Consider the following 27010-nt stretch of genomic DNA (forward strand, 5'->3'; position numbering starts at 1 on the left):
TCCAGAGGGGCGGGAGCAGGCTCACGCGGCTCTTCCACCCATTGGCTAGCGGAGAAAACACGTGGCGGGTTGCGCGAGGCACCCTCTGGGACTTGTAGTCTTCCCGAAGCGCGACATAAAAGGGGCGGGACGAAGTGCGTTGTGATGCTGATTGACTGGGGGCGTGTGCAGGAGGCACGCCGTTACCCGGCGCGCCTTTGGCGTCATGCGGAAGATGGCGGCGTCCAGGGGAGTTTGAGGGCTCTGGGGAGGCCGTGAAAGTTTTCCGTACAGTCGGAGTGGGCAGTTTGGAGATTCCTTTGCTCTGTGTTTCCTGCTCTCAGATTTCGCACCGGTGGTCTTCCCACTCCTTGAAACGCAATGTGGAGAAGCTACCTCCGCCTGCGGGACGGCGGACGCCGTCTCCTGAATCGGCCCCCCGGTGGCCCCACGGTCTTCGTGGGGCTGGGGTCAAACACCCCATCCCCATCCCGGGCCTACGCTCCCCCGGCAGGTGAGGGAGGCAAGGGCACACCCCCTTTGGCCAGGGACCGAGGCAGGCTAAGGTGGGCTGAGGGGTCCGGCCTTGCCGGGTGGGGTAACCGAGTTAGGGATCAGGCTCATCGAGGTATGTAGTCTTGGGAAAGAGCAGCTCAGACTAGGGCAGGGACAACCCGAGGGCACACATCGCGTCACGGCACTAGACAGTAATTGACCTTTGGTGTGTGCGGCGTTTCTCAGAGTTTCTGGCTTTTTAATAAGGAAAGCAGGTATCATCCTTGTTTTTAGACAGGGGAATTCAGGTTCTGGAACAGGACTACAAGGTCAGAGTAGATTCTGATAGGTTAGTGGAGGTCAAAGGTCCGCCTGTCTGACCTGTGTCCTAGGAGCCCGTACAGTAGGGGTCTAGAACCCAGGAATTCAGTCGGCCACTTTCTCTGTAGGTTTCCTGGCCCTACTTCCTACTGCCCTACCACAACCACTGCCACCTCTACTAAGGAGTTAATTGATACCTCGTTTCTTCTTCCTCCACTTCTGACTCTGATGAGGCCTGGAAGGTTGACTCTTTCATTACTCCTGTGGAGAGATTTTAGGCTAAGAGTGGGAGTGACTGAAATGAGTGAAGAGTAGTAATATTCTCTTTCCATTAAATTAGTTTTTCTGTGCTGAGGGCAGAAAGCACAGTTGTCTTCAAAACAGACAGGTGTGGTCCACACCTGGGTGATGTTCATTGTCAATTGCAAAAGATTGTATCCTGGTTAAACAGTAGTTTCTAATGCCTTGTGATAAGAGATGTACAAAGAAACTTTGAGACCACAAAGAAGCACCTACTTCCATCTTGGGGTGTTCAGGGCCTAGAAAGGGTCTTGAGTTTTTAAAAGAAGGCATTTAAGTTGAAAGTTGATTGATGAGTAGGAGTTTGATGTAGAGGAGGAAGAAGAGTGTTGGGCAGCTAGAACACGTCTTTAGGAGATACTGGGCTGTAAGGGATCTTGCCGTTCCTGAGTTGCATCATTTTATAATTAATGGTAATCTAGTAAGCGAAATGTTTTCTTGAGTTCTGTGAATTGTTCTTGCAAATTAATCAAACCTGTTGAGGCATCATTGGAACCTCCAATTTGGTTGGGTTGGTCAGAAGCTCAGGTGACAACCGGAACTTAAACTGGAGTCTGAAGGGGTAGGGGGCAGTCTTGTAGGACTGAGCCCTTAACACGTGAGATCCGATGCTAACTCCAGGTGCGTAGTGTTGACACTTAATTGAATTGTAGGGTACCCAGCTAGTGTTACAGAGTTGACTGGTGGGAAAACTACACATTTGGAGCACCGAGTGTCTGTGTGAGTCTGTAAAGGAAAATGAGAAGTTTTTTTTTTTCTTTACAACATCCTGGGGAAGCACAGTACAAGCAAAGGCGACACATTTAGGCGTTCACATAAGCTGGTGAAAGCAGAGGGTTAATTTAGGTTAGTAGATGCCACTTCCCATTATGGTGGCATGTCATCTGCCATATCTTTTTCCTTTCTACGGCAAACAATAGTTTTAGGCTATTGAAAGTACTCGGCACATGGTAGGTAATCAACTGTGAAAGAAGATATGAATGAATGAGAGAATGAAGCACAGTGGGAGAAAGGTATGTGAATCAAGCTTCTGAATGCTCTACAAACATTTCTCGTTTTGAGATTCTGAGAGTATTGAGAGTAGTGGAAGGTTAAATCTAAGTGGGGCCTTCGATTGGCAGGTGGATTGAACTTGGGGGTTAGGAAAGGGTCACTGGGTTGTTGGAGGAGATATTGTAGCAAGGAGACCTGTATGAGGCTGTTTAGTGGTCCTGCTCTGTACCAGCTGCTTGGAGGGGAGGTCTTCTGGAAAGGCAGCATATTTGGCTAACTGTAAACACCCAGTAAAGTCAAGGTTAGAAGTCTTGTCTACTCTGTTTACAAATTATCACCTGGACAAATCATTCAGCTTCTCAGAGTCTACCACTTCAGAGGTGTCACCTGCCCTGTCTTCCTCATAGAGTAGTTATGGTGGATTGAGGGAGATTCTGTAGATAAGGTGGCCATTCTGCCACCTGTTTTTATAAGTAAAGTTTTATTGACACACAGCCACATTCATTTACATATTACATAGGGCTGCTTTCAATACAGGAGCAGAGTTGACTGGTTGCAACAGGGATGGAATGGCCCACAAAGCCTAAATTGTTTATTGTTTGGCCCTTACAGAAAAAAAAAAAAATCGCCAGCCCCTGCTTTAGATGCTGGCGCAATTTGGGAAAAATGTGTTTAGTCATTTAGCTCATTTACATTAATTGCTATGACAGATACATTTGTCCTGAAGAATTTTTTAACAGATTTATTGAGATATAATTTTTAAACAGATTTATTGAGATACATAACAATTCACTCATTTAAAGTGTACAATTAAATGGTTTTTAGTATATTCACAGAATTATACAACTGTCACCACAATCAATTCTAGAATATTTTTGTTGTCCCCAAAATGTGCCCTTTAGCTGTCACCCTCCCTCTGTCCCTTCCATCCCTCCAGCTCTAAGCAACCACTACTTTACTTTCTGTCTCTACAGGTAATTTCCCTATTTTGGACACTTTTTGTAAATGGAATGTGGTCTTTTTTTGTTTTTGTTTTCAAGTAGAGTGTTTTCACGGTTTATGTAAGTCGTAGCATGTTATCAGGACTCTTTTTTATTGCTGAATAATATTCCATCTTATTTATCCATTCATCTGTTGATGAACATTTGGGTTATTTTCATCTTTTGACTATTCTGCATAATGCTGCTATAAACATTTGTATACAAGTTTTTATGTGGGCATATGTTTTCAATTGTTATGTATCTAAGAGTAGAATTTCTGGGTGAAATAGTAACCGTTTAACCTTTTGAGGAACTGCCACACTGCTTTCCAAGGTGGCTACGCCATTTTACATTTCCACCAGCAGTGTACAAAGGTCTCAATTTCTCCATATCCTCACCAACACTTGTTATTATTTGATTAGAGCGATCCTCGTGAATGTGAGGTAGTTTTGATTTGTATTTCCTTGATGATAAATAATGTTGAGCATGTTTTTATGTGCTTATTGGATATTTGTACATTTTTTTTGGAGAAATGTCTATTCAGATCCTTTGACCATTTTTAATTGGGTAACTTGTCTTTTTATTATTGAGTTGTTCTTTATATAGTTGGCCTGAAGAATTTTGATACCAGAAACAGTTGATTGGAGCTGCCTGAGGATTATGGTTGAAGAGATGCCCGGAGAGAGGATTTCAGCTTTAAGGCTTAAGGCCCACCAGATGGCACTGTTTAAAAAGATAACGGTGTTAGGCAGCTCTGAGAAGGCACTGCCTCTATTCTTGGTGCACAGTGGGAGTTGTAGTTCAGAGGCTCTGAGTCTTTACAAAGCAAAGGCCAGCCCGGAAATTGAAGCTGAAAGAAAGATCATTCACTGGTCCATGAAGCCTGGGACAGGTTGAGCAGTATAGGGGAAAGTGACACAGAAAACAGCCTGTTTTTTTATATGAATTGAAGCAACCTCACAGGAAAAGGGACACAATAGACATTAATTTCCAATTCAGCACTCTTCACATGAGTAGGCTTTTTTAAGTTGTCTTTACTTAACAGCCTGTTTTCTTGTGGCTAGCTTTTTACTTTCAACACTTTTTTTACATACCCATTTCCTTTTACCTACATAGTCCACAAAATTGTCTCTTCAAAGTCATTGAGTGTGTTTTTGCCACAGAAACAGATGTTCTGTAAGGGGAGTGATTCATACTCTACACAGACCTAAGTTCCATGTGATCCTACAAGACTAGACTATTTCTTTTGTCTTTAAAGATGATGTTCCTGTTGCTGTCAGCTAGCCCTGTATTCATGGAGAATATGGAAGTTTGACAGACTCCTAGTGGCCTCATGATTTGACTCATGTGACCCAAGACCTTTGAGGGCCCAGGTGAAGAACTCTCGTCTTTTGACATTGTTGGGGATTCTGGCTCCCACCAAATGAATTTTCCAGATCACGTTTACATATGCAAACCCCTTACCTGGCTCTCTCTGTCCTCCTTACTGTGATCTTTCTGGCCTTCTCTCCCTAGATCTGGTCCCCACTGCCCTCTCTGGGCATCTCCAACTTTTCTCTGCCAGATAGCTACAGTCTTGTCCTGACCATTTTTCTAGTTCAACAAAACCCTGTTCTCATGAGGCTCTGGACCTTTATGTAAGCTGCTGCTTTTGTTGGAAACTCTTTCACACATACCCTCTCCAAAAACAAATCCATCAATGCAGAATGGCTAATTCCTGCTGCTTTAGGTCTCAGATGGAATCTGACTCCTGGGAGCTCTTCCTTTAGCCCATGAGGAGATTAGGCTTCTCCAGCATGTATTTCAGTGTCCCTTGTACTTTGGCCATCATGGTCACTCTATCATTTGGCTGGCTTAATGTCCATCTCCCCACTAGTTAGTGTCTTAAGGCTAGGGGTGAGCTTTGAGTCCTATTGCCAGGACTTACCACCCTTCCTGGAACAGAATTAATACTCACCAAAGTTTGTTTCAAAACTTCGAGTCTACAGCCATGCCACCCTGAACAAGCCCGATCCCGTCTGATCTCAGAGGCTAAGCAGGGTCGGGCCTGGTTAGTACTTGGATGGGAGATCGCCTACAAAGACCAGGTGCTGTAGGCATAAAAAATAAAAAGGGATTGTAAGCTGACAAAGTCCTTGCAATCTGTGAGGTCGACCAGGGTTGCCTCACCTAAAACAAAACAAAACAACAAAAATTTCAAGACTGAAGTTTGCCCTCTACCTGTCACCTTTCCATTCAGAACACCTTTCTAAAACATACTAACATATGGACCCACCTTCAACTGAGGCCTGGCAGCCTCTGTGTTCCTTTTGTCCAGGTGTCATCTCTTTATGCAGGGTTTTCTCCTTTTTTGAGCAGTTTGGGTTGCCCCTTTCTTGCTCCTCAGTCCATTCCTCTTCCTTCCAGTTTTCTCTTCCTCTTAACAGATAAGGAGGTAGGTCTGACCAGGACAAAGGAGCCATAGCCTGACCAGCAAAGCAGAACAAAAGATTTCCTTCATGGGAAACCCTGCTGTCCTGGCAACTTTGAATAGTTAAGCCTGTGTCGTCAGAATCCATTCCTTGGCCCCCAGCTCTCTTGGACCAATTTCCTGGGGCTGTGTGCCAGAATGTTCTCCATTAGCACTTCCTGCTGAGGAACAGATCCTCCCCCTGCCCAGTGAGTCAGAACTTTCAAAGCTCTTCCCACTTGTGCCTGGACTGGCTTTGGAGAACATCATGGACAAAGTCTGGATGCTTCCATCCAGACATTAACAAGGAGGCCCCTGGACCTGTGTCGTACCTGCCATCTGAGTGAGACTGAGACAACATGTAAAGTAGGGAAATTTAAAAGCAGCAGGGTGGTATAAACCTATTTTGGTGTAAATGCGTGAGAGAATCAGTATTATGATTTTGGACAAAGATGGTAAATTGTGTCATAATAATACATCATCATCTTGGTGGCCAGATCTAATAGCTTAAAAAAAATTTAAACTCTGAAGACAGAGTTTTGTCTATTTTAGTAACTGTTTTATCCCAAGTACCTAGAACAGGACCTGGCACATAGTAGGCACAAATATTTTCTTGTGGGGAAATAATTTGGGCCTCAGTTTGGTAAGTGTAACCATGGAAATGCAATTTTGGGTTTTTTGTGTAAGCATTAATGATAGCAAATGAGATTTATGAAAAAACTGATATGATGTGGAAAACATAAAAATACAATGTTTGGAGTAAGACCAGATACTCTCTTTTCATTACCTCCTTCCCCCATGCACATAAACCAAGTTCTCCTGATTTTCATAGTCTATTTAAATTAATAAAACTAACTGAAGCTTGGTTTTTGAAAAAAAGTAAAAAGTTAAAAAGCATTAGAAACTAATGAATCTCCTTTTCCTTCACATGCTGCATCATTATTTCCAATAAATAACTTCAGTCAGGGACTCCGAAGGCTTTTAGTACCTGATGAGTATGTGAAGGAATGAACAAACGAATGAATGAACGAATGAATGAATGAATGAGTGAATGGTATGGTTTATAGCTTCCAAAATGTGACCTATTTGCTCTTTATTAGTTGAAGGATCTGCATAATTCCTTATGCGGTGCTCTTGGTTTTTAATTCCTCCAAGAGAAGAGAGGGAGTGTATTTACATTTTTATATAAGATTTTATTCAAGTTATTTGCAGAAGGAAACACAGGACACAGATTTTCCCCCTTCTTAAGGGAAATGTTTGGAGTTCCTTTTGAATACACAGGCAAGCTGGTTAATTAGGTTAATTAATTGGTAGAGAGGATGGGAAATGTTCCTGGGATCTCTACTTACTGCCTGTGCATCACACGTGTGCACACGCACATTCACGCTCATACTGGCTTTCCACTCATGCCTTCTTAGAAGCATTGGACTCTTGCCTGAAATGTGTCTCTGGCTTTATCAAATTCAGACACCATCTTTAGTTTCAGGCACATTGTGCTGACATGGGGACAGCTCTAGCGGGGATAGTATCGGGGAGCATGCTTAGAAGTTAAAGCAGAAGGTGCTGGAAAATTCTGTTGGGTCAGTCTGCAGGTTCATGATGCTGCATGATTAGACTATCCCTGGGTTTCTGGGCTAGGAGGGGCTTGACCAGTGTGTTCCTCCCTTATCCCTAGAGAGTGAATGTCCTCCTCTTCCCAGCTTAATCAGAAGACATTGATTATGTTGCATAGAGTAGGGCAGACCTTGAATGGTGATCTGGAAATCAAGCCAATCAGTCAGCATCAGCAATAATGATACCAGCTGGTCTTGTTACTTCCTGAGCTGTCTCAATATGATTTTAAACTGCCTTTTTGAAAAATCTTTCTCACAGAAAGGAAGAGGTTTTATCAGAATGTCAGCATCACACAGGGTGAAGGTGAGTATCCGAAATTTTGACTGCCTCTTTTTCTTCTTTTTTTTTCTGTGAATGGATAGAAATATTTTTCATCTCCTACCAGTTCAGTGGGAAGACTACTCTTTGTGCTTTTGTCAGATATGTTTCTGTAAGCCCTCAGTGAAGGGACTCAGGGTTGTCTTTGTCTGTACCAGTTCCAGTAGCTAAATATAGGAATGGTCAGTCAATTCCACTTACCAATCCCTGAGAGGTTTTCATTTGATCTTTCAAGGTGGCTTTGAGATAAACCTGGACCACAGGAAGCTGAAAACTCCTCAAGCCAAGCTCTTTACTGTCCCCAGCGAGGCCCTGGCCATTGCAGTGGCCACTGAATGGGACTCCCAGCAGGATACCATCAAATTCTACACCATGCACCTGGTAACAAGTTCACAAACCTACACCCTGATTCCTGCTGCTGGCTTCCTAGGGAACCTGGAAGAAATTTGAGACTTCTAACCAAATTGCAATAAAGCCCTTGGGGGTGGGCTGCAGCTACACTTGCCTCCTCGAATGTAACGAATGTTCCGCTTTGTGGCCTGGTCACCTGCAGTTCCCTGCTCAGGGTACTGCTGGATGGCTGGTTCCTCCTCTGGTCTCAGGGCAGATGTTATCTTCCTTGACTGCCCAGCTGTCTTATTTTCTATCATGGTAGCTGCTTCTTTGTTTCATCAGCACTTACAAATTTGTAATTGTCTGTTTCATGTTTATATGGTTATTGTCTGTCTCTTCACTGCCTTGTAAGCACAGAAGGGCAGGACCATGTCTGTCTTACTCACCAGCACAAGCCAACCCTAGCATGAAGTTTAATTGGCACTCAGTAACTATTCGTTGAGTGGAAGACCCCAAGGGGCAGTTGGGTGAGGCGAGGCCTTCCCTGGCCCTCATCCATACAGGGTGACTCACTGGGGTGCTAGAGCAGCCTGGGAAAGGGGTCGGCCTAGACTGTTTAGGTCCAAGCTCCACAGCTTCCAAACAGTAACCTCGGGCAAGTTATTCCCCCTTCTCAGCCCCATGTTCTGCATCTGTGAGAAGTGAGTGATAACAGTATCTGCTCCTAAAGTAGTATCAGGTTGGAATAAGCTAATACATAACAAGCCCTGGGTGTGGTCCCTGGCACAGAGAGAGTACTCAGTCAACATAGGAGTTAGTGTTATCATCCCTGTTCCTGCTGTGCTCAGCCTTGTAATATAGACCCATGTGGGCTTCCTCAACATCTTCACAGCCCACTGCAGTGCTGGTCTGCTCCTTTGTCTGATGACATTAGGGTGACAAAGCTACAAACTAATCATTAGAGTACCTGAGCAAACTCCTATTGACACCACAGATCTGAAAAATAATCCTGCTTCTGGTTTGGCCATTTTTTCCCCCTGCTTTCTAAGGTGTTAAGGGAGCCAGCTGTTAAGCTTTTCAGTCATATTAGAATTCCAGTAATGCTTATGTGTTGTGTTTACTGAATTTGACTCTCTGGGCCTCAGTTTCCACATCTCTGAATTGGGTATAATAGTACCTATCCAAAGAATTGTTGCGAGGATTAAATTAAATATGGAAGAGCCTGGTAGTAAAATATGAGACCTTGGGACGTTCATTAATCCTAGAGCCATGGCAAGAATATTGTGAGCACCACAAGCTATCACATGTAGTGCACTGTTGGTACAGAGCCTGACTGTAATAAGCTCTCAGTAGATGAGCTGCAGCTGAGGTTGTGGAAACACCTTGGGTCAAAGGCTTTGGGTTGGCACTGCTGCTCGCTGGATGGTGCTGGCTGGTTCTCCCTGTTGCTGTGGGCTGGATCTAGTATCCTCAAGAATACAGGTGCTTTGCCTGGGTCTAGCAGGTGGTGACAGGGCTCTCTGTCTTTTGATTCAGACTACATTGTGCAACACATCTTTGGACAACCCAACCCAGCGAAACAAGGACCAGCTGATCCGAGCAGCTGTAAAGTTTCTGGACACCGATACCATCTGGTAATTGATGTTTAGAAGGGCATTCCCTTTGGACCAAGCAAGTCCCTTGAGCTGTTTTGCCTCATTTGCCCAGACAGTTATCAGTGGAAGAAGAGGCAGTCCCTTTTCCTTCATCTTACAGGGCAGGGATAGCAGTCTAGTTGACATCAGCACTTAGCTGCTCTGCAAATCTCTAAAAGGGAGGACTCCTTGAGCTGCAATGGTGTTGGAGCAATGGGCACTCCTCTTCTGTAGTCCAACAGCTCTCCCTTAGTCTGGGGCAGGGTGGGGTGGTGGCATATGCAGCTCTTGCAGGCTCTAGGACCAAGGGGTCACTTTCCAACCTCCAGCAAGGCCTCTGACCTTGGACTTTTGCTTACCAGCACATTCTCACGTAGGCATTCTTATCACTACTTGTCAGCCTAGACACAGATGGCTAGAAGTTGATATTCAGGAGCTGGCTTCCTCCACTTCTAAAATTTTCCCTTGTGTCTATTATTTAGTTATTTGTGTATATATATGTGTATGTGCATATATATGTACATATGAAAAACAAGAGTTGGCTCACGCAATTTTAGAGGCCAAGAAGTCCCATGATCTGCCATCGGCAAGCTAGAGAATGAAAGCCGGTGGCATAATTCATTCTGGCTCTGAAGGTCTGAAAAAAATATATATACATACACATACATAAAGAGATTTTATTATAAACAATTGACTCATAGGATTATGGAGATTGAGAAGTCCCAAGATTTCAGTCAGCAAGCTGGATACCCCTGAGAGCTGATGGGGTGTAAGTTCCAGTCTGACTGCCAGCAGACTTGAAAACTAGAATGAGCCAGTGTTTCTGTTGGAGTGCAAAGACAGGAAAAGAACTGATGTTTTGGCTTACGGCATTCAGGCAGGAGTTCCCTTCTTTATGTTCTTTAGCTAATTTGTTAGTGATATTGAAGGAGAGTTGAAGAAACAACTGAAGTAGTTGAGCAGCATCGTGTCTGCTGGCCCAAGTGCTCTAGAATCTTGAGTTATCTCACAGGTGGCACATGGAATCAGCACTGAGGGCTGAGGAGGGGCAAAGGGGCTCCTAGAGAGGCATCCAGCAGTGCCGATTTTGAGTTGCTAGTCAGAAAATCCAAATGTGTTAGGGGCCATTTGATTGCAGTGAAAAGAAACCCATTCAATCTAGGGTTTTCTTGAAAACTATACAGGGACCCTGATAGGAAATGAAGGACGATAAGCCACCAGATAGTGTACTAGAGTGCCTCCCTCTCCCCTGCGGGGAGAGCCCACCCACTTGTCTGCCCAGCAGCCCGGCTTTTCCTGCACAGTCATGATCTTTCTTCCCTCTGCTAACACCAGACTGGCTTCCCACAGTGCCTGCTTGGGTTCCAGTCCCACAAGGCCTTGCAACTTAAGCTCACCTCAGCTGACTCTGTCTTCTATGTCTCTTAGTCAAAACAAGTGGCATAGCCTGGTATCAGGTGGTATCAGGCTTCCATGGCAGTAGCTGTATCTATAGCCAGAAGGCAGTTGGGCTCATGAAGTACAAACAAGCAACTTGGTCTGTGGCCAGGGGCCACGCTCTCTTGAAGAGTGTGAGTAGGTAGGGATACAGTGACCGAGCTTCTATATAGCATTCACATCCAGCATCCTAGGATAAAGTAGGTGTGGATCCGGGGTTACAGTATTAGTGTTTAGAATGGTACTAATATAGTGTTGCAAGCCTTGACCCATCAAATAATTGGGGACATTTAGGACAGTGACTCTCAAACTCAAGCTTACATTCAATCCCCTGGAATGTTCGTTAAGACACAGATTGCTGGTCTTCGCCCCAGAGGTTTTGATTTCTATAAGTGTGAGGTGGGACCTCGGAATTTGTACTTAAACAAGTTCCCAGTTGATGCTCCCCTACTGGCCCCAAGGGTCACAGTTGAGAACCATTGCTTTAGGGGAAGACTTGGGCTGGGGCGGTGGTGGCGAAGTTTTTTGCTGTTGCCTTTTGTGTTCTTCCATTGTCTGTCACTGAATGATGGAATTGTACTTTTTTATTAATGAAGGTGATTTTTGCAATGAATTAGCTACAGGGTGGAAGAACCACAGACGTTAGTGGAACTTCAAAAGAATGAGTGGGACCCAATCATAGAATGGGCCGAGAAGAGGTAAGATGCGTAGCCCTACGGTGTTGGCAGTTTGTTGAGATTAGCGGGTAACACTGAATAAGCAGAGCCTTCAGCTAGTGGACTTCTTGAGTCCAGAGCACCTTTGGGATTTGGCACCTCCCATATGTTCAGGAATAGGGCCACCTTGGAAAAAATACTCCTCAAATTTATTTCAGCCACCATGCACCAAGTACCCGCTCTTAGTACAACCTGTGCTGAGTGTAGGAATGGAGCCCCAGCTCTGCCATGATTGGCTATGTGGCCTTGGACTAGTGACTTATCTCTGAGTGACAGCTTTCTTATCTGTGAGTGGGGCTCATAATCCCTACCTCTTAGGGTATTGTGAGGAGTAAATGAAGTGATGCTCAGCATCCTGCCTGGCACACAGTAAATGCTTACATTCTGGCAGTTATCATCTTTACCATTGTCACAATTCCTACATTGTTAAAATAAGTCATAAAATGGCATATATGATATATACGCACATGGAGAAAAGTCTGAATAGCATCCTACAAAATTATATGTAACATCCTGTGGATATAGGGTGTCTAGGAATTAATGATACTCCATATTTTTCTTTAGCAGGAAGACTCTTTTTTGCAAACTGAGCAGACTATTGATGTGGTGACAAAATTCAGTTTCATTTTATTCCAAGGGGACTTTGAAAGGGCTACTGCTTCGGTACTACCTTGACCCTACAGTATTTTATAAGCTTATGTAGATTACTTTTTGGTGTAGCATTTTTCACAAAAGTGATGTCTGTCAGTTCATCTCATTTGTACATACCTCCTGAGTGCCCACAGCCAGTTTGTCTCATTTGTACATATCTCCTGAGTGCCCCCAGCATGCCAGGCATCCTTGGGTTCTATAGTAAAAGGCATAGCCAGTGCATTGAAGGATCAAGTAAAATGTAACAACTGTAGTACTGTGTGAGAACGATGAGGATACAGTGTCATTTTGGAGTCTAATGAAATGTAACAGTAATTTAGGTGCCTGGAGACCTTTGCTGTGATACAAAATTGTCAGCTTTTTGTTGCAGTTGAGATTTCTTGTCCTTAATAATTTTTAGAAAAATTTGACTATTTCTTATGTTCCATTTGTAATGTTAAAAATTTTAGCAAGAATATTTCTAAACCAATGGGAAAAATCAGTGATATAAGAAACAAAATTACAAAAATTGCTTTTACTCCAATGTTTTTCCTGTATTTTATATAGTTATGATTATTCTCAAAAATGCATCTTTCTTGAAGCCAGTTCATGTCCCAGACCAAAAACAATGCCTTTTATATAGTAGAGGCTTAATAAATATTTGAAAAAGTGATTGAATGATATAGGACATATACAAATATTATTATAAGGAAAAGAGTATTTAAAAAAAATTTTCATGACCTCAAATGGGAAAAACTTTCTTAAAAAGTTTAAAAAGCAGGTAGACCATGATTTTGATGGAAGTTCCAGGCAAATAGAATTTCAGCAGCCTTGTATAAGTGAAACCCCTGCTTGCGTGGCACGCTAACTATGCTTCCATTCAGGGCAGTTTCTTGGTCCTCTGGCTTTGCCCTTGATAGAAATTATTATATCAGGAGTTCACTGACCACAGTGGCCGTTGCTTCCAGAATCCCCAAGACCGACTCCTTTGCCACAGGCCCTGAAGGGGCACACACCTACTACTTAGTAGTTTAGGACTTTGCTTCTGGACAAAAGCTAGGCTACACAGCATGCCTGGGGGCATGCCAAATCTTTTCCTTTCAGATATGGTATAGAGATTGGCTCTTCTACCAGTATAATGGGGCCCAGCATCCCAGCCAAGACTCAGGAGGTGCTCATCAGCCACCTGGCATCTTACAACATGTGGGCCCTACAAGGTATGCATGGTGCTTCCTGTGGGCCTGGGAGGGGGGTAGGATAGGCATGGGCATCCGAAGCCCAGAGGGTCACAGGAGCACTCTAGGCAGTGTGGCTCTGATGCTGTTCCTTTTGCTCAGTCTGAGGGGACAGTAGGCTCACGCCCCTCCAGGAGAAAGTTGGCTTTTTTTTTTTTCCTTCAGGAGTTCAAGTCTCATTGGCCTGGCCTGAGTCCCATGCCCATCCATGAACCAATTACTGGGCCAGGGGATGGAATGCTCTGATATGCCAGGTTTAGGTCATGGGCCCACCCTAGGTAGGAACAGAGGAGGGATCTCCCCCAAGGAAAACCAGAGTGCTCTCGGAGAATGGGGAATGGATACAGAGTTGGTCAGAAAGCAATGTTTCCTATGGCTGGTCTCCCTTACCTTGTGCCTTCGTACCTCTCTAGGGTTGTAGGGCCTCATAAAGAGTAGGTCTAGCAACTGCCCTGTTTTGGAGTGGAGGTGCCCTGAGTCCTAACTTGGCTTGTGTCCCTGCAGGGATTGAGTTTGTAGTGACCCAGCTCAAGTCCATGGTGCTAACTTTGGGCCTGATTGACCTACACCTGACAGTGGAGCAGGCTGTGCTGCTATCACGCCTGGAAGAGGAATACCAGGTGAGATTCAGCCACTGGCCTAAAAACGAGTACCTCGAGTTCCCACCTCACCCTTCCCAGATTCAAACTAACTAGGGGTAGGGAGTTACTAACCTATCTGTTTTTATGTAAACTTCATTTTTATTACTTTTGTATACAAACAGAAACCAAAACTAATGGCCAAAGTATTATCAAATAATAATTATAAAAAAATAACCGTAGTAAGTGCTCCCCCTATGTTTCAGCATTGTGCTCAGCTCTCCCATCATTCCCTTCCCTCTTCTAAACAACCTGGTCAGGTGGGGGCTGTTGTTATCCCTATTTCACACAGGAGGACACTAAGGCACAGGTCACACCCCGGAAAAACGACGGAGCCAGGGTTTAGAGCCAGGTCTGATGACTTCAGGCCAAGGTCTTCACCCCGACACTGCAGGTGGGGATTAATGGACAGAACTAGATGGTTTGAGCCTGGCGTACCTAAAATGACTGGGAGCCATGTTTGTACTCTTGGAGTCAGAGCCTCTACACCCCGATATTCACACAGTAGGTCATCTGGCTGGCTGGGAATACAAGGAGAGCTGCTGTTTGTGCACGAGTTCTGATTTAGTGGGCCTAGAATTAATAAGGTTTTGTTATGCTGTCATTTGCATTTTTTAACTCTTGAAAATTATGGCGGTCTTTGCTGTCTTTTTGTTGTTATTCTTCCAACCTCAGAAGGTTAATTGCTATTACAATTTGGTTCCTAACACAATGAAACCTTTTTGTAATGGCAGTATTGCTCAAGTCCATCTAGTCATCTGCTCAGAAAAAATGTCTGGGAAAAAACTTTCCGTATTTCAAAAGAGGCTATCTATTCTCTGCATGTTAGAAATGATTAAATGGGAAGAGGGGTGACCTGTGGATCGGATATGAGGCTGTGAGGGTTTGGGGAGGTAGGGAGCTAGGAAACCTGGTTTCTGGTCTGGGCTCTGCTTTTGACCGTGAGACCTGAACCAGGCCATCGTTCTCTGGACTTAAGGTTTAGTCCACCACAAAAATGGAGAGTAACTTGGATTACGCACAGGAGTTCTCAGAAAGTATGAAATGCTCTTCAGATCGAGATTGGGCCACTCAGAAATGTTGATAGCTTCTGTGGCATGGCAGATTATGAGTTCCTGCATAAGCTGAGGCAGCTGGGCCAGGCCATCTGGGACCCTGGCCAGGGAGGAGCCAGCAGGGTTGAACTGGAATCACACTGACATCTGGACAGCCACACTTTGTGTCCGGGGTTTCTCCCTATAGTTCTTAGAGTCTGGAGAATATGCGACGCTGCCCCAGTGTGCAGAGCAGAGAGGCCTCTGCAGTGTTGCAGCTCCCCTAGGAATTAGAAATGAAGTGACCAGATGGCATTGGTTGATTTTTTTTTTTTATCCCACCCATGTGGGGGCTGCTGGCAGCCCAGCCTGGTGAGGCAGCTCATAGAGGGATGACATTTTACAGGCTGCCTCATGCCCGCCTCCTTGTGGGAAGAAGTGTGAGAAGGGGTGGCACACAGGTCGAGCCTCACGGGAGACACACGTGGTTTTGGTGCCTGGCCTGCCTAGTAGTGGGCACCCACTGGCCCTGGGCCTGGACTGTACTCCTCCCAGACCATCCATACCCTGGAGAAAACAGTGCCTGCTCTGGCCACCTGCGTGTTCTTACCTGTTGCCTCCCACACCATGCATGCCTTGCATATTTTGGCAAGATTGAAGCCTATGGCCCTCAACCCAGCTATAGGGATGGTATGTGGCTCTGTTTGGCAGGCAGCTGGGCACTAGCACTCAATAGCATTTCTTGTCTTCCCCTCAGATCCAAAAGTGGGGCAATGTTGAGTGGGCTCATGACTATGAGCTACAGGAGCTGCGGGCGCGTACAGCCGCGGGTGCCCTCTTTGTCCACCTCTGCTCCGAGAGCACCACGGTCAAGCACAAGCTCTTACAGGAGTGAGGCCTGAGTAGTACGCACTGCAAACCTGGCAGGACAGCATCTGCACAACCACGGGCTCTACCAGCCTGCAGGACACCTTGGCTCAGCCTCTACGTGGCGTCACCCTGAGATGCCTGAGATATAGCATGACTTTCTGGAGGTCAGCTTAAATCCAACCTAGATGCCTCTGCCCCAGCCAGCATTGAGCAAGGACATAAGTTATACGAGTGACTATCTTGACTCTGATTTTATTAAATATTTCTCCACTCGGGAAAGGTGTTGTGCCCTGTTTTCATTTGCACCTCTCTATTTCTTCATTCCTCTTGTTATGTCTGGGTTTCACCAAGGCCCAACAGTTTACCTCCCACAGCATGATCTTATATCTGCTGCCTGTGGCTGAGAACCTCATTCTATCCCCAATTATCACGTCATCAACAGAAAACTCTATGTGTGGCCCTGAACCTTCAGCCCAAAGCCTTTTATTTCCCTGTTTTTTAATCAAATGATCTTTTAAAAGTGAGTCCTTTTTGGTCTAAGCTGGTTGTTTCTACTTTTTCCTACTATTTTAGAAAAAATGATTTACTCTTAAACATAGAAAACCTATGTTACTTCTGGGTTAAAATCCTGGGCAGGCCTAGACAAGGCCACCTGACATGTGCATGTGTCCTACTTAGGGAGCCCAAAGCGTCCTCCTGACTTATCCACTTAGCCACTTACACAGTCCTAGGAGGTAAGTACAGTGTCCTGGTGCCAGGGCCCAATGAGAGGGAAGCTGGAGAGTCTGGTTTCAGGCACCAAAGGCTTTCTGCGCTGTCTATCCTTGTATACCTGAGTAACAAAATGGCATCACTCCCATTCATGGGGCACTGGTCATATGACAGGTACTTCATGCTTTCCATGTGCGTTCCTTGAACCCCTTGACTGTGCTCAGATCTCTACTACACAGATGAAGCTCAGGCTGCATAGGTGACATGAGATGCCAAGCCTATACTCTTAACCTTCAGAGGATCTTTGGGTCCCTATAGCCAAGCTCAGAGACATGAGGCCACAGATTCTGCCTCGGTGGGCCAGCCCAGGCCCCAGTGCTGTGCTACAGCCTCTCTGGCTTCATTCCTCAGCACCCAGAGGAGAGAAGGGCTCAGTTCACATTGACTGTCACTGCCTACAGCCAGCAGCCTGCTCTGGGCTTGTCAGAGGAAATGGCACACAGCTGACAATAGTCCACAGACAAGAGTCTAGCCCACTGGGCACCCCCTAGGGGTTGCTCTCAGATTGACCTGCTCATCTTGGCCTTTTTCTCCAGCTCATACATTGAATGTGAATTCTGGTTATTTCTTTAAATAATGGAGAAAAGGTGACGTAAGTCCTTTATTTTTCTCTACATTTGGAAGTTTTTCCAGGGATGGGGGAAGAATGGCATTATGAGGGTTGTAGGTTGAGAAGTCTCCAGTAACTTCCGAGGCAGTCAGTGAAACAGGCACTATCCTGGTCAGGGTTGAGTGCTGTACTTTCAAAAAGAACCCTCTGTGCTGACACACCCCTAATCTATAATGTCGCTGCTATCCAGGTTGTCCAGTTCATTCTGCATGTGGTCGATATATTGATTGATCTCCTTCACTCGCTTGCGGTTCCTTATGATCTCATCCTTGTGAATCTGGGGGGTGAAATCAAAGCCCAATGTTTTTAAGTTAGGTAACTGGTTGATATCATTCACTAAGTCCAGTTTGGGAGAAGGAAAAATAGTTCTTCGAAGTTTGCATATTTACATCTCTCATTTACTTCATAGCTTCCTGGGTTATGCTTATCTATATATTTGAGGTATGAGTTAGAAAAATGATGAAGCACATGGGTTTTAAAGTCTGACTGAGCAACACGAAGTCTCCAGTGTGGAATTCTGCAATCCTTAAATTTATTTCTTCATTTCTTTTTGCAAATAGTATACACTCCCTAGGGAAGATTTCCACTTTCTCCCTGGCTGGTAGCTAGAGGAATTGGTGCAACCTGCTAGACCAGTTACATTTACTCACCTTGTCCACTAAATGTGTACACCAAGAGTTGATCCTGGTCACCAGCTCATCTTCTCGATTGTCAATCTTCAGGAGGTGGATGTCATGCGATGCCCCAACAGCGTTAACAATTGTGTCTTTGTCCACAAAAAGCTGGTGAGTGAAAGATCAAAGGAGTGAGTGTGTCTCATTATCCCCTGAGCACAAAGTCAGCAAGCAGAAGAGAGAGGACACCTGAGAGCCCCCTGGCTGGTGGAGGCAGCACCAAGCAGGTGGCTGCCCACAGCCCAGTGGAGAGCCCACCTTTTCTCACAGCTTATCTTCCGGTGACAACCCTCCCAGACCTGAGCAATATCAGTGTTATGGAGGAAAGGCCAATCAGGATGTTGACTGTGACCCTAGTTAGGAGTGTCTTTTCTCTAGGGAGAAGGCAGATGGCTGCCTCAGGGGTGACCTCACTCAGGACATCTCTCACAGTGGTTCTCTCTCAGTTGCCCTCAAGACTGACTTTTCTGAATGCCTGCCAGCCGGGTGGGAAGTCTGAAGCTAGCCAAGGGTCTTGAGGCTGCTCTGAGGACAGAGGCCCTGCAAACCAATGGGTGCTCATCCCACATCTATCTACTGCCCTTCACATCAGCCAAATCAAACTTGGATTGCACTTGAGGTCTCCTGCCTTCTCTCATTCCTGACCTTGTTTTCTGCCTTATAAAAAGTTGTTGAAAATGACCACCCTCTACTAGGCCTGGCTGGTTCTAGATGTTCACACTGTGGCTGTTGTGTGCCTGGCACAGTTGAAAATCAAGTGGAATCATTTCCCAGAGCAGAGGAAGGCTGCCGAAGCACTTAGCACGTGGTCACTTCTGCTATGAATGGAGGTGCTTTGTAATGCCAAGGACAGCACAGGACCTGAATGTTCTACATTGAAGAGAGGACTGAAAGTGGATGCATGCTTGGTCTTTTCCTTTTGTACAGTAGCGGTTAACTTAATGTCTCCAAAATACGTTCTGTGAAATTTTGAGTTGTAAATATTTCTGCAAAAAGAAGAGTATTCTTTGATTGAATATGTTTGGGAAAGTCTGCATACACTATGTCTCTCTTGAATTTCACAGTGCACAAAGCATTTTTTCAGTGATGGCTTTGGAAAGTCCTATGGAAAATAAACCCTTTTAACTTTGTCTCTCTCAGTTTTCCAACTTATTTGGCCACAGACTTTTTAAAAAAATAAATTTATTTATTTAAATTAGTTTCAAGTATACAGCGCATTGGTTAGACATCTATATTGTTCATAAAACGATTCCCCCAATTGCTCCCTCCCTTCCCTGGCCCTCCATGCAGCATCATATTAATGCTAACTGCATTCCCTGTGTCATGCTTCCCATCCTCGTGCCCAACTATCAACTACTAATTTGTACTTCTTTAATTCTTCACCCCATTCTCCCAGCCCCCCAAACCCCCCTCCTCTGTCTGTCACCAAATTATCCACTATATTTGTGAATGTTTTTTATTAGTTTGTTCTTTTTGTTCCTTAGATTCCACATATAAATGAAATCATATGGTATTTATCTTTGACTTATTTCACTCAGCATAATAACCTCTAGGTCCATCCATGTCGTTGCAAATGGTAGGATTTCATTTTTTTTTATGGCTGAGTAATATTCCATTGTATATATGAACTTCTTTATCCAATCATCCAATGATGGGCATTTAGGTTGCTTCCATATCTTGTCTATTATAAATTGTGCTGCCATGAATATTGGAGTGCATAGATCTTTACGAATTATTGTTTTGTTTTTCTTTGTATAAATACCCAGAAGTGCAATTTGAGTCAAAAGGTATATCCATTTTTAATTTTTTGAGAAACTTCCATACTGTTTTCCATAGCAGCTGTACCAATTTGCAGTCCCACCAACAATGTATGAGGGTTCCCTTTTCTCCACATCCTCACCAACACTTGCTGTTTTTTGATTTATTGATAATAGCCCTTCTGACAGGTGTGAGGTAATATCTCATTGTGGTTTTAATTTGCATTTCTCTGATGATTAGCGACCTTGAGCATCTTTCCATATGTCTGTCAGCCATCTGTATTTCCTCTTTGGAGAAGTATCTGTTCAGGTCTTCTGCCCATTTTTTAATTGGATTATTTCTTTGTTGTTGAGCATAGACTTCTTTTTAGAGTAACACCCATTACTGTCTTGTGGGATACTGGTTTTCCACAGAATCCCATGTGGAAAAGCTAGGCTAGCCGATGTGAGGAATGGGGCACCTGGGGGACCGACTAGCATTGTCACTTGGGAGAAATGATTAGAAGTCATTAAGTTCTTTCTCTGTGCATAGAAAGTCCCAGGCTAGACTTTGGGAAGGGTTCAAAGACATGTACGACCTGCCTGCGCATGAGCCTCAGTCAGCATGCACTGAGTGGTTGTGCCAGCTATTTCAAAAACAGCCACAACCACAACATTAACCCCTCATGAAAAGTTCCTCATTTGTTTTTAATGGTCACATCTGATCTCCTAAGCTGAGGACAGAAATTGTCTCCTTAAAGTTTGGATATGTAGAAGATAGCTTTGGAAGCTGTGGGAAGTGAAGTCTGCTTGGAATAGATGAAGTAAGAATTGGTTATGAAAAACTGACATTTGTAAAATATGAATGAAAGGAATCTGGTTTAAATAAATTATTTTAAAATGCAAGTTTCAAATTGTTTCCAGACTCCAGGTGGCCTAGATTGGTGGCTATGTCAGTGTGCCTTCAAAATAGTTCTTATGGGTATAATCTTATGGGTAGATTATTTTCCCCATAATAATAATAATACTCATAATAATCTACCCATAAGATTTCAGATTCCCCTCCCATTTCTGCAGGTCAAAAGCACTGAAGTAGAGATGGGTGTGCAGAGTCCTTACGGAGTGGCAGCTACTCCTGGATCCTGAGCGATCCCATCTTGTCTGTGGGCCTTTCGGCTATAAAGACACGTTTCTTTCAAAGAGACTTCTTGGGAGTACTTTTGAGAAGGGCAAAGCTGGTGCCCTCCCCAGGACCACCATGATGCTGATGGCTTGAGGATTTGTTGCCCCAGGCCCAGGTAGGATCAGATCATTCTATCACACCTGTCCTGGGCACCTGATGACACTACAGCGCCCTCTGCCACAGAGAAATGAGCAGAGAACCTGCCCCACCCAGTCCTTGCTCAGCCAAAGGGTCAGTGACCTGTGCTGCCAGCCCTACTGCCAAGGGGGAGCCTTTAGGTCTCAGCCAGAATCTTGTCACAGCCACCTTATCCAGGGACTGATGACCTGGGTCACACCCATTGTCACTTAGCAGACTCTTTGGGGACTCACAGGTCCACTGGCCTGAACACCAGCCCTGCCCTTGCAGCTGGATGCCCACATGGGTGTTCAGAGCACCCAGGGATCATGTCTGGCTTCCTGCTGCCTCCTAAATGTGGCAGTGGCTCATTATAGCATGAGGCTGTGCTCTCAGCCCTGGTGGAGGAAAGCAGTAGTATGCTGCTGCCCCACTGACTTTGCCATGGGTAGCTGTGCCTGCCAGCTCCACTCAGGCCTTCCCTCATTGCCAGTTCCAAGCTCTCCTTGAGCATGTGTGTTCTGCTTTTCCTTCCAAAGTGGTGAAAGATTTTTTAAACACCGATTTGGCCCTAAGTATGCATGAGTTGGTCACAATCATGCAGTTGAATGAGTTTTAAAGAAACAACCTCATCAGTGTGACTCTTTATCATGATATGCTCATTGATAATTATGAAACAGAAGCCATATTTTTTTACCAAAGTTCTCTCATTCAAACATCCTTATCTTGCTACAGGCTCAGTAGACATTTTGACAAAGGCTTTGAGTCAAACTGTGTTCGAATCACAACTCTACTGCTTACAGGCTATGTATCTTAGGCGAGTTACTCTCATCTCTGTGCCTCAGTTTCCTCATCTGTAAAAGGGAGCCATAATGTACTTATTTTACTGTTTTCATATGGAGATTAAAAGAGCAAATATCCAGTGCTTCTCAGACAGCTGGCTTGGGAGGCCCTCAGGAACTCTTAGCTATTTGTGTTTTTATTACATTTTACAGTCAGGGCATGCTTTTCTCCCCCTGAGAACAATATGCCACGTTTTGTTGTTTAACTCTAAGGAGACATAAGCAACAGTGTAAGATCCTGGCAATGTCTTTTACTGCAACCACATACTTTCCCGAAAGGACAAAGCCTCACACAGGCCCACAGAGAGAAGGGCATCCAGTGGGCCCTGCTGGCTGCCCCTTAATGAGTCTTGAGGGTGTCAGGTAATATCAACCCTGCCAGGGAGTCCAAGGAGCCCCTTAGTTCAGAAGCAGAGCCCCATTACCCTAATGCCTGGAGCCTTGGGCAAACCTATAACCCCAAATTGTAGTCCACAGTGGGGGCACAATGCCAACTCTGCAGGGGACAGCCCAGGCTCTGCATCTCTCAGACTAGTCTGATTCCAGACTCTGGTCCTCACAAGCTGTGTCATCCTGGGCACTTTACCAATTTTTTCTGAGACCCAGTTGTACCCAATTTTCCCATCTGTAAACTGGGGATGATAATGGTGCTGCCTTTATAGGGGCCTTTGGTGAGAAAATGAGATCATGTATGAGTACCAGGCAGCAATGCCTGGACAGTGTGAACCCTCAATGAGCAGAGCTCTGTGTTGCCAGCCAGCTGTAGTCAGCTCCCACCTAGGCAGCAGGTGCTGAGTGTTCCTGGAGCCACAGAAAGAGGTGTCAGATGGTGCCAGGCAGAGCCATCCTGACAGGAGACGGCCGACCACTGAAAGAACCAAACCAGCCTGCTTATCTACCATTGACCTTCGGGCCATCTTTTTCTGTGTGTCATAGTCATTAGGGAGCATGTTTTAGTTCTGTATCTGCTGAATGTCACAGACCTGGAAGCTGTGCCATGAGGGAACTCTATCTACCTCTTGATGGTCCATCTGGGGGGTTCCAGATGGGGCTCTTGGGGGCAGCCTTACTTCAGGGCTGGGGAAGATGGCAGCTCCCTGTGTATGAACAACAGCAGCATTTAGCGGGTGTTTAGGGGAGGAAGGCTGGTGACACAGTGGCCCTACCTCCATGCTGCTGTTTTGGGTGTCTATCAGCCCACACAGAGGCTATGTGAGTTGGGGACTGCTGGTCTCAGGAACATAACAGCAGAACTTTTGGTACCTCGGCTGTGCCGTGAACCGTTGCCAGCACTGGGGAGGTATGTGGTGCTGAAGTGGCCATTCCCCGCTTCCCTTTATGTAGTGTGAATAGTCACATAGCCAAAGCAATTGTAAACAGCTTGAAATTGTGATAAAGGCTCTGACGATGACAAATGAAGTGTGTGATGGACAGGTTTTTCAGGAAGGTGATGAGGGAGGGCCTCTCTAAGAGCTGACATTTGAACTGAGATCTGAATGACATGGACAAGCCAGACACATGGAGACCAGAGGGAAGAACATGTCTGTGAGGAGGAATAGCAACACAAAGGAGCAAGCCCGGGAGACTGGGGAATGGCTCAGATGCTGGGGGCAAAGGGAGGAGTTCACTGGGGTAGCAGGCCAGGCATGAAGGTCTGGAGGATTAGGGTGAAGAGCTTCCTCAAAGAGTCATGGGAAGCCATTAGAGGGTATTGTGCAAAAGCACAAAATGCTGTGGTTTGGGTTTTCAGAGGATCTCTCTGACTGCCGCCACCTGTAGGAAAGCAGTAAGGAGACCAGTGGTCCAGGCAAAGGGCAATGACGTCTTAACTTGGTGGTAACATCGCGATGGAGAGAAATTGAGAAACTGCTACCGGAATGAATGATGAAGGAATGAAATGCTCTCGACAAGAAAACATCTGGGCCTGGGCCCTCCCGTCGTTGCCTGTGCCTCTTCCCAGAGACATAACACATACTGCTACTGGACACCAATGCAGGACCCAGAGACCCAGGCATCCATGCTGACCCTGCTGATCCATGACCATTTATCACTGGGTGCTCTGGTGGAAAATGAGAGACAGTATCATGCTGGATCAGAAATGGTGCTTGGTTTCCAAACCCCAGCAGTGCTTCTCATCATAGAGACTTGAGAGTTAAGAAGACCTTTGGAGAAATCCCAGACCTTAGCTCTATTTGTAACTGCCTCTCTTAGAAAGTTCCAGAAGCCCCACAGAAATGAGTTTTTGGAAAGCAACCTGTTGGTAAGTTAAAACTACCTAATTATCAGGAGCTCCTCTTTAGTTGGGCTCTACCGAATCCCCAACCAGGTACTTTGTTAGCCCATTTCATCTGCCAACCACCCTGCAAAGGGGGCTATTTTCCCTTTTTGCAAATGAGGAAACTGAGGCGCTGGGAGGTTTTAAGGCTTACTGGAGCCACAGAGCTTGGCTGGACTGTGTCTGCCAGGCGCCAGTATCCACTGGGCCCGCCACTCCCGACCATGCTCCCAGCCCCATCCCACCACACTCACCGCCCGTACGTCCTCAGGCAGGTCCTCATCCAGCTCACCCTTGACTATCTTTTCAAGGGTATTGATGGAGATCTCCAGGAGCTTCTCGTGGTGGTGGGTCTCCAGGTCCCGACACTGAGCCATTGTGCAGCCTCAAGTTAAGCAAAGGCCAAAGGTGGAGCCGGCTCAACATGTCCCTGACCTGTGGGCTGGGACCTCGGCAAGAGCTCAGAGGGCCAGGCCATTGCTGCTAGATGAGAGAACAGACTCTTAAGGACCAAAAGGCAAACTCTGAGGAGCCCCTTCATAGCCATCTACCTGTGTGCACCAAACCCCAGGGCCATCCTGGCTCCCCCTGGTCATCATTGGCTCTTGGCACTGGGCTTTCCATGTGTCCCTCCATCCTCCACTTCTCTCCATCCCACCACCTCCTGACTTGACTGTAGACTAAGACCTGGTCTCCTACTCTAGCCGTTTCTCCCCACAGCAGCTAGAGTGTGCTATAAAGATGTAGGTGAACAGGACACCATTCTCCTGTGCTTACAGCACTCCAGGAGCTTCTCGCTCTCTATTGTGGCCTAAAAGCCTCCTCTTGGCCCAGAATTCTCTGGCTCTTCTCAGGACCTTTGCATGGGCTGTCTCCTCTGCCTGTCATCCCCACCTTTCCACCTGGTCCCTCTGGCTCACTCTCAGATCGTCACTTAGTGGGCCTTTCCTCAAAGAGGCTCCAAGCCCTGGTCTCTTGGTTTGCTGCTTTTCACTGTCTCCATCACTTCTGCCTCCTGTGGGACTGTGGGCTCAGGAAGGCAGGACCAGGGATCATTTCTGGAGCACAGTTTGCCCCACACAGCAGGGCCCTGAGTTCATATGGCAGAAGGGTTGATTATGCCCCAAATGTTGGCTCCTAACCTGCTGACCTCATTATGAATAATTTGTCAGTGTCTTCAACTGGAAGTTGTCTCCCCCACATGTATACCTGTGGGGCAGTGGAGATTCTGGAGTGTTGTCTCCCATTGAGTGTCATTCATTTGAGAAAAAACTTGCCAGGATTTCTACTGCAAACAATGCCTTCCTTTCCCCAGCATGGCAACCCTGCAGGGGTTACTCAGACAAGCTGTCATTGTTCTGAGGGTGGGGAAACTCTCGGACCTGGGGGCACATTCTTTGAGTCAAAGTGGTTGCCAAATCTCCATCCTTTGAAGGTGATCTTTTTCCCTTGGTGAAAAAAATGGAGGTTTTACATTTCTCTAATTTCCAAGGTGGAGATTCCCACTCAATAGGATCTTGTGATGAATTTAATATCATCTTGGCAGAGGTATAGATCTTCCTGTAAATCAAACGGGCATAGGTATTTCTGATAAAAAGCAAAGTGCTGACATTTTACTATCTCTGCCAATATGTTTAGGGCACTGGTGGCAGTGGAGGGGGCAGATGTTTGACTTCTCATGTGGCCAAGGGGATCCCACTTATTTGCATTCTGCTTAGTCTGTAAAGAAGCATTACCTTTCCTTGCCTTGTGTTAAAAATGTAGGCACCTCTCCCCTACCTGTCCTGAAGGCAGGGGGAGCAGTGGTATTGGCCAGGATAACCCCACGGGCCCAGTAGCACTTCCCCATGGAAGGTCACCAAGGAAAGGATATAGGCTTTGAACATTTTCAATAAAGAATCCCACCAAATCAATGATGTTCCTTTCAAACATGTTTATAGTCTCCTAGAAATGATAAGGAACAGTTAACATGCACATTTAGACACGAACTTGACAGGTCTAGCCTCAGAGCAAAAGACGCATCTTAGAACTTAGCCAATACCTCCTCTAATCACAGAACTTCAGGGTAAAGACCAACTACTTTGGCTTTCCCAGTAGATGTCTGTGAACTGATCCTACTTCTTCCTTCTGACCTCTGTCCCACAGCTCCATTACTCTCTGACCATTTCAACTCACCACCCCCTAAATATTTAATGCAGTGCTTTCTCCAGGCCTGTGCCCGTTTTCCCTTGGCCAGGAACACATGTCCTGGTCTTACACCCCTGCACACATATACACAGAGCTACTTCCCTTCTTTTGGGCTTCTCAGTGGCATCTATCACCTCCAGAGAATACAGAGACATCGTCATTATGAGCCAGAATGCCTGGGTCAGTGTCCTAGCTCCACCACTGTGTGTAACTCTGGGAATGTTATTTAACCTTCCTGGGCCTCAACTGCCTCATCTATGAAATGGGTTTCCTTCATAATATCTGTCTCATGGAGTTGTGGTAAAGCTTAAATGGGTCCATGGCCATGCCACCCTGAAAGTGCCCAATTTCGTCTGATCTCGGAAGCTAAGCAGGATCGGGCTTGGTTAGTACTTGGATGGGAGACCACCTAGGAACACCAGGTGCTGTAGGCATTTAAAAAAAAAAAAAAAAGCTTATATGGTTTACTTCACACAAAATGCTATGCCTGTCAGAGAGAAAACCCTCAATAATGCTGGCTGTTACCCTAGACATCTCACTAACTGTGCCCTGCAGGCACTCCTGCATTGCTGCATCCCAGTGCTTTAGCAAGGCACCCAGGGCCTAATGAGACTTGATGTTGATTGAGGGAACAATGGA

The 27010-nt window shown here is 45.6% G+C and overlaps 2 protein-coding genes and 2 pseudogenes across 7 annotated transcripts in view; 3 read left to right on the forward strand and 1 right to left on the reverse strand.

The window, feature by feature from the left end:
* Nucleotides 1–179: 179 nt before the first annotated feature.
* Nucleotides 180–16255, forward strand: ATPAF2 (ATP synthase mitochondrial F1 complex assembly factor 2). Its single transcript, XM_039847567.1, has 8 exons — nt 180–493; nt 7390–7434; nt 7685–7830; nt 9319–9416; nt 11471–11551; nt 13304–13416; nt 13939–14054; nt 15864–16255. Exons 1-8 carry the CDS (start codon nt 361–363, stop codon nt 15999–16001), a joined length of 870 nt encoding a protein of 289 aa, XP_039703501.1. The 5' UTR covers nt 180–360; the 3' UTR covers nt 16002–16255.
* On the forward strand, nt 5049–5167 carry LOC120590012 (uncharacterized; annotated as a pseudogene).
* Nucleotides 16256–17321: 1066 nt separating the features above from the next.
* Nucleotides 17322–27010, reverse strand: part of DRC3 (dynein regulatory complex subunit 3) — a 42020-nt gene continuing 32331 nt past the window's right edge. For 5 of the 6 annotated variants that reach the window (XM_039847565.1, XM_039847563.1, XM_039847562.1 and 2 more), the window contains 4 exons: nt 26058–26128; nt 24439–24562; nt 18008–18139; nt 17322–17634 (listed from right to left, as the gene is read on the reverse strand). In XM_039847565.1, the coding sequence (XP_039703499.1) occupies nt 17521–17634; nt 18008–18139; nt 24439–24562; nt 26058–26128 (441 nt within the window). In that variant the 3' untranslated portion in view covers nt 17322–17520. The remainder of the gene's footprint in view (nt 17635–18007; nt 18140–24438; nt 24563–26057; nt 26129–27010) is intronic. The other variant, XM_039847564.1, reaches the window with a different exon arrangement.
* On the forward strand, nt 26687–26805 carry LOC120590015 (uncharacterized; annotated as a pseudogene).

Source organism: Pteropus medius, unplaced genomic scaffold, assembly GCF_902729225.1.
Source record: "Pteropus medius unplaced genomic scaffold, Ma_sr-lr_union100, whole genome shotgun sequence".
NCBI lineage: Eukaryota > Metazoa > Chordata > Mammalia > Chiroptera > Pteropodidae > Pteropus > Pteropus medius.

What these genes read in the sequence shown, in the direction of transcription:
- ATPAF2 (XM_039847567.1), top strand. Translation starts at nt 361, where the DNA reads ATGTGGAGAAGCTACCTCCGCCTGCGGGACGGCGGACGCCGTCTCCTG. An exon ending in AATTCTACACCATGCACCTG is followed by an intron (nt 7,831 to 9,318) that starts GTAACAAGTTCA and finishes CTTTTGATTCAG; the next exon opens with ACTACATTGTGCAACACATC. An exon ending in ATAGAATGGGCCGAGAAGAG is followed by an intron (nt 11,552 to 13,303) that starts GTAAGATGCGTA and finishes TTTTCCTTTCAG; the next exon opens with ATATGGTATAGAGATTGGCT.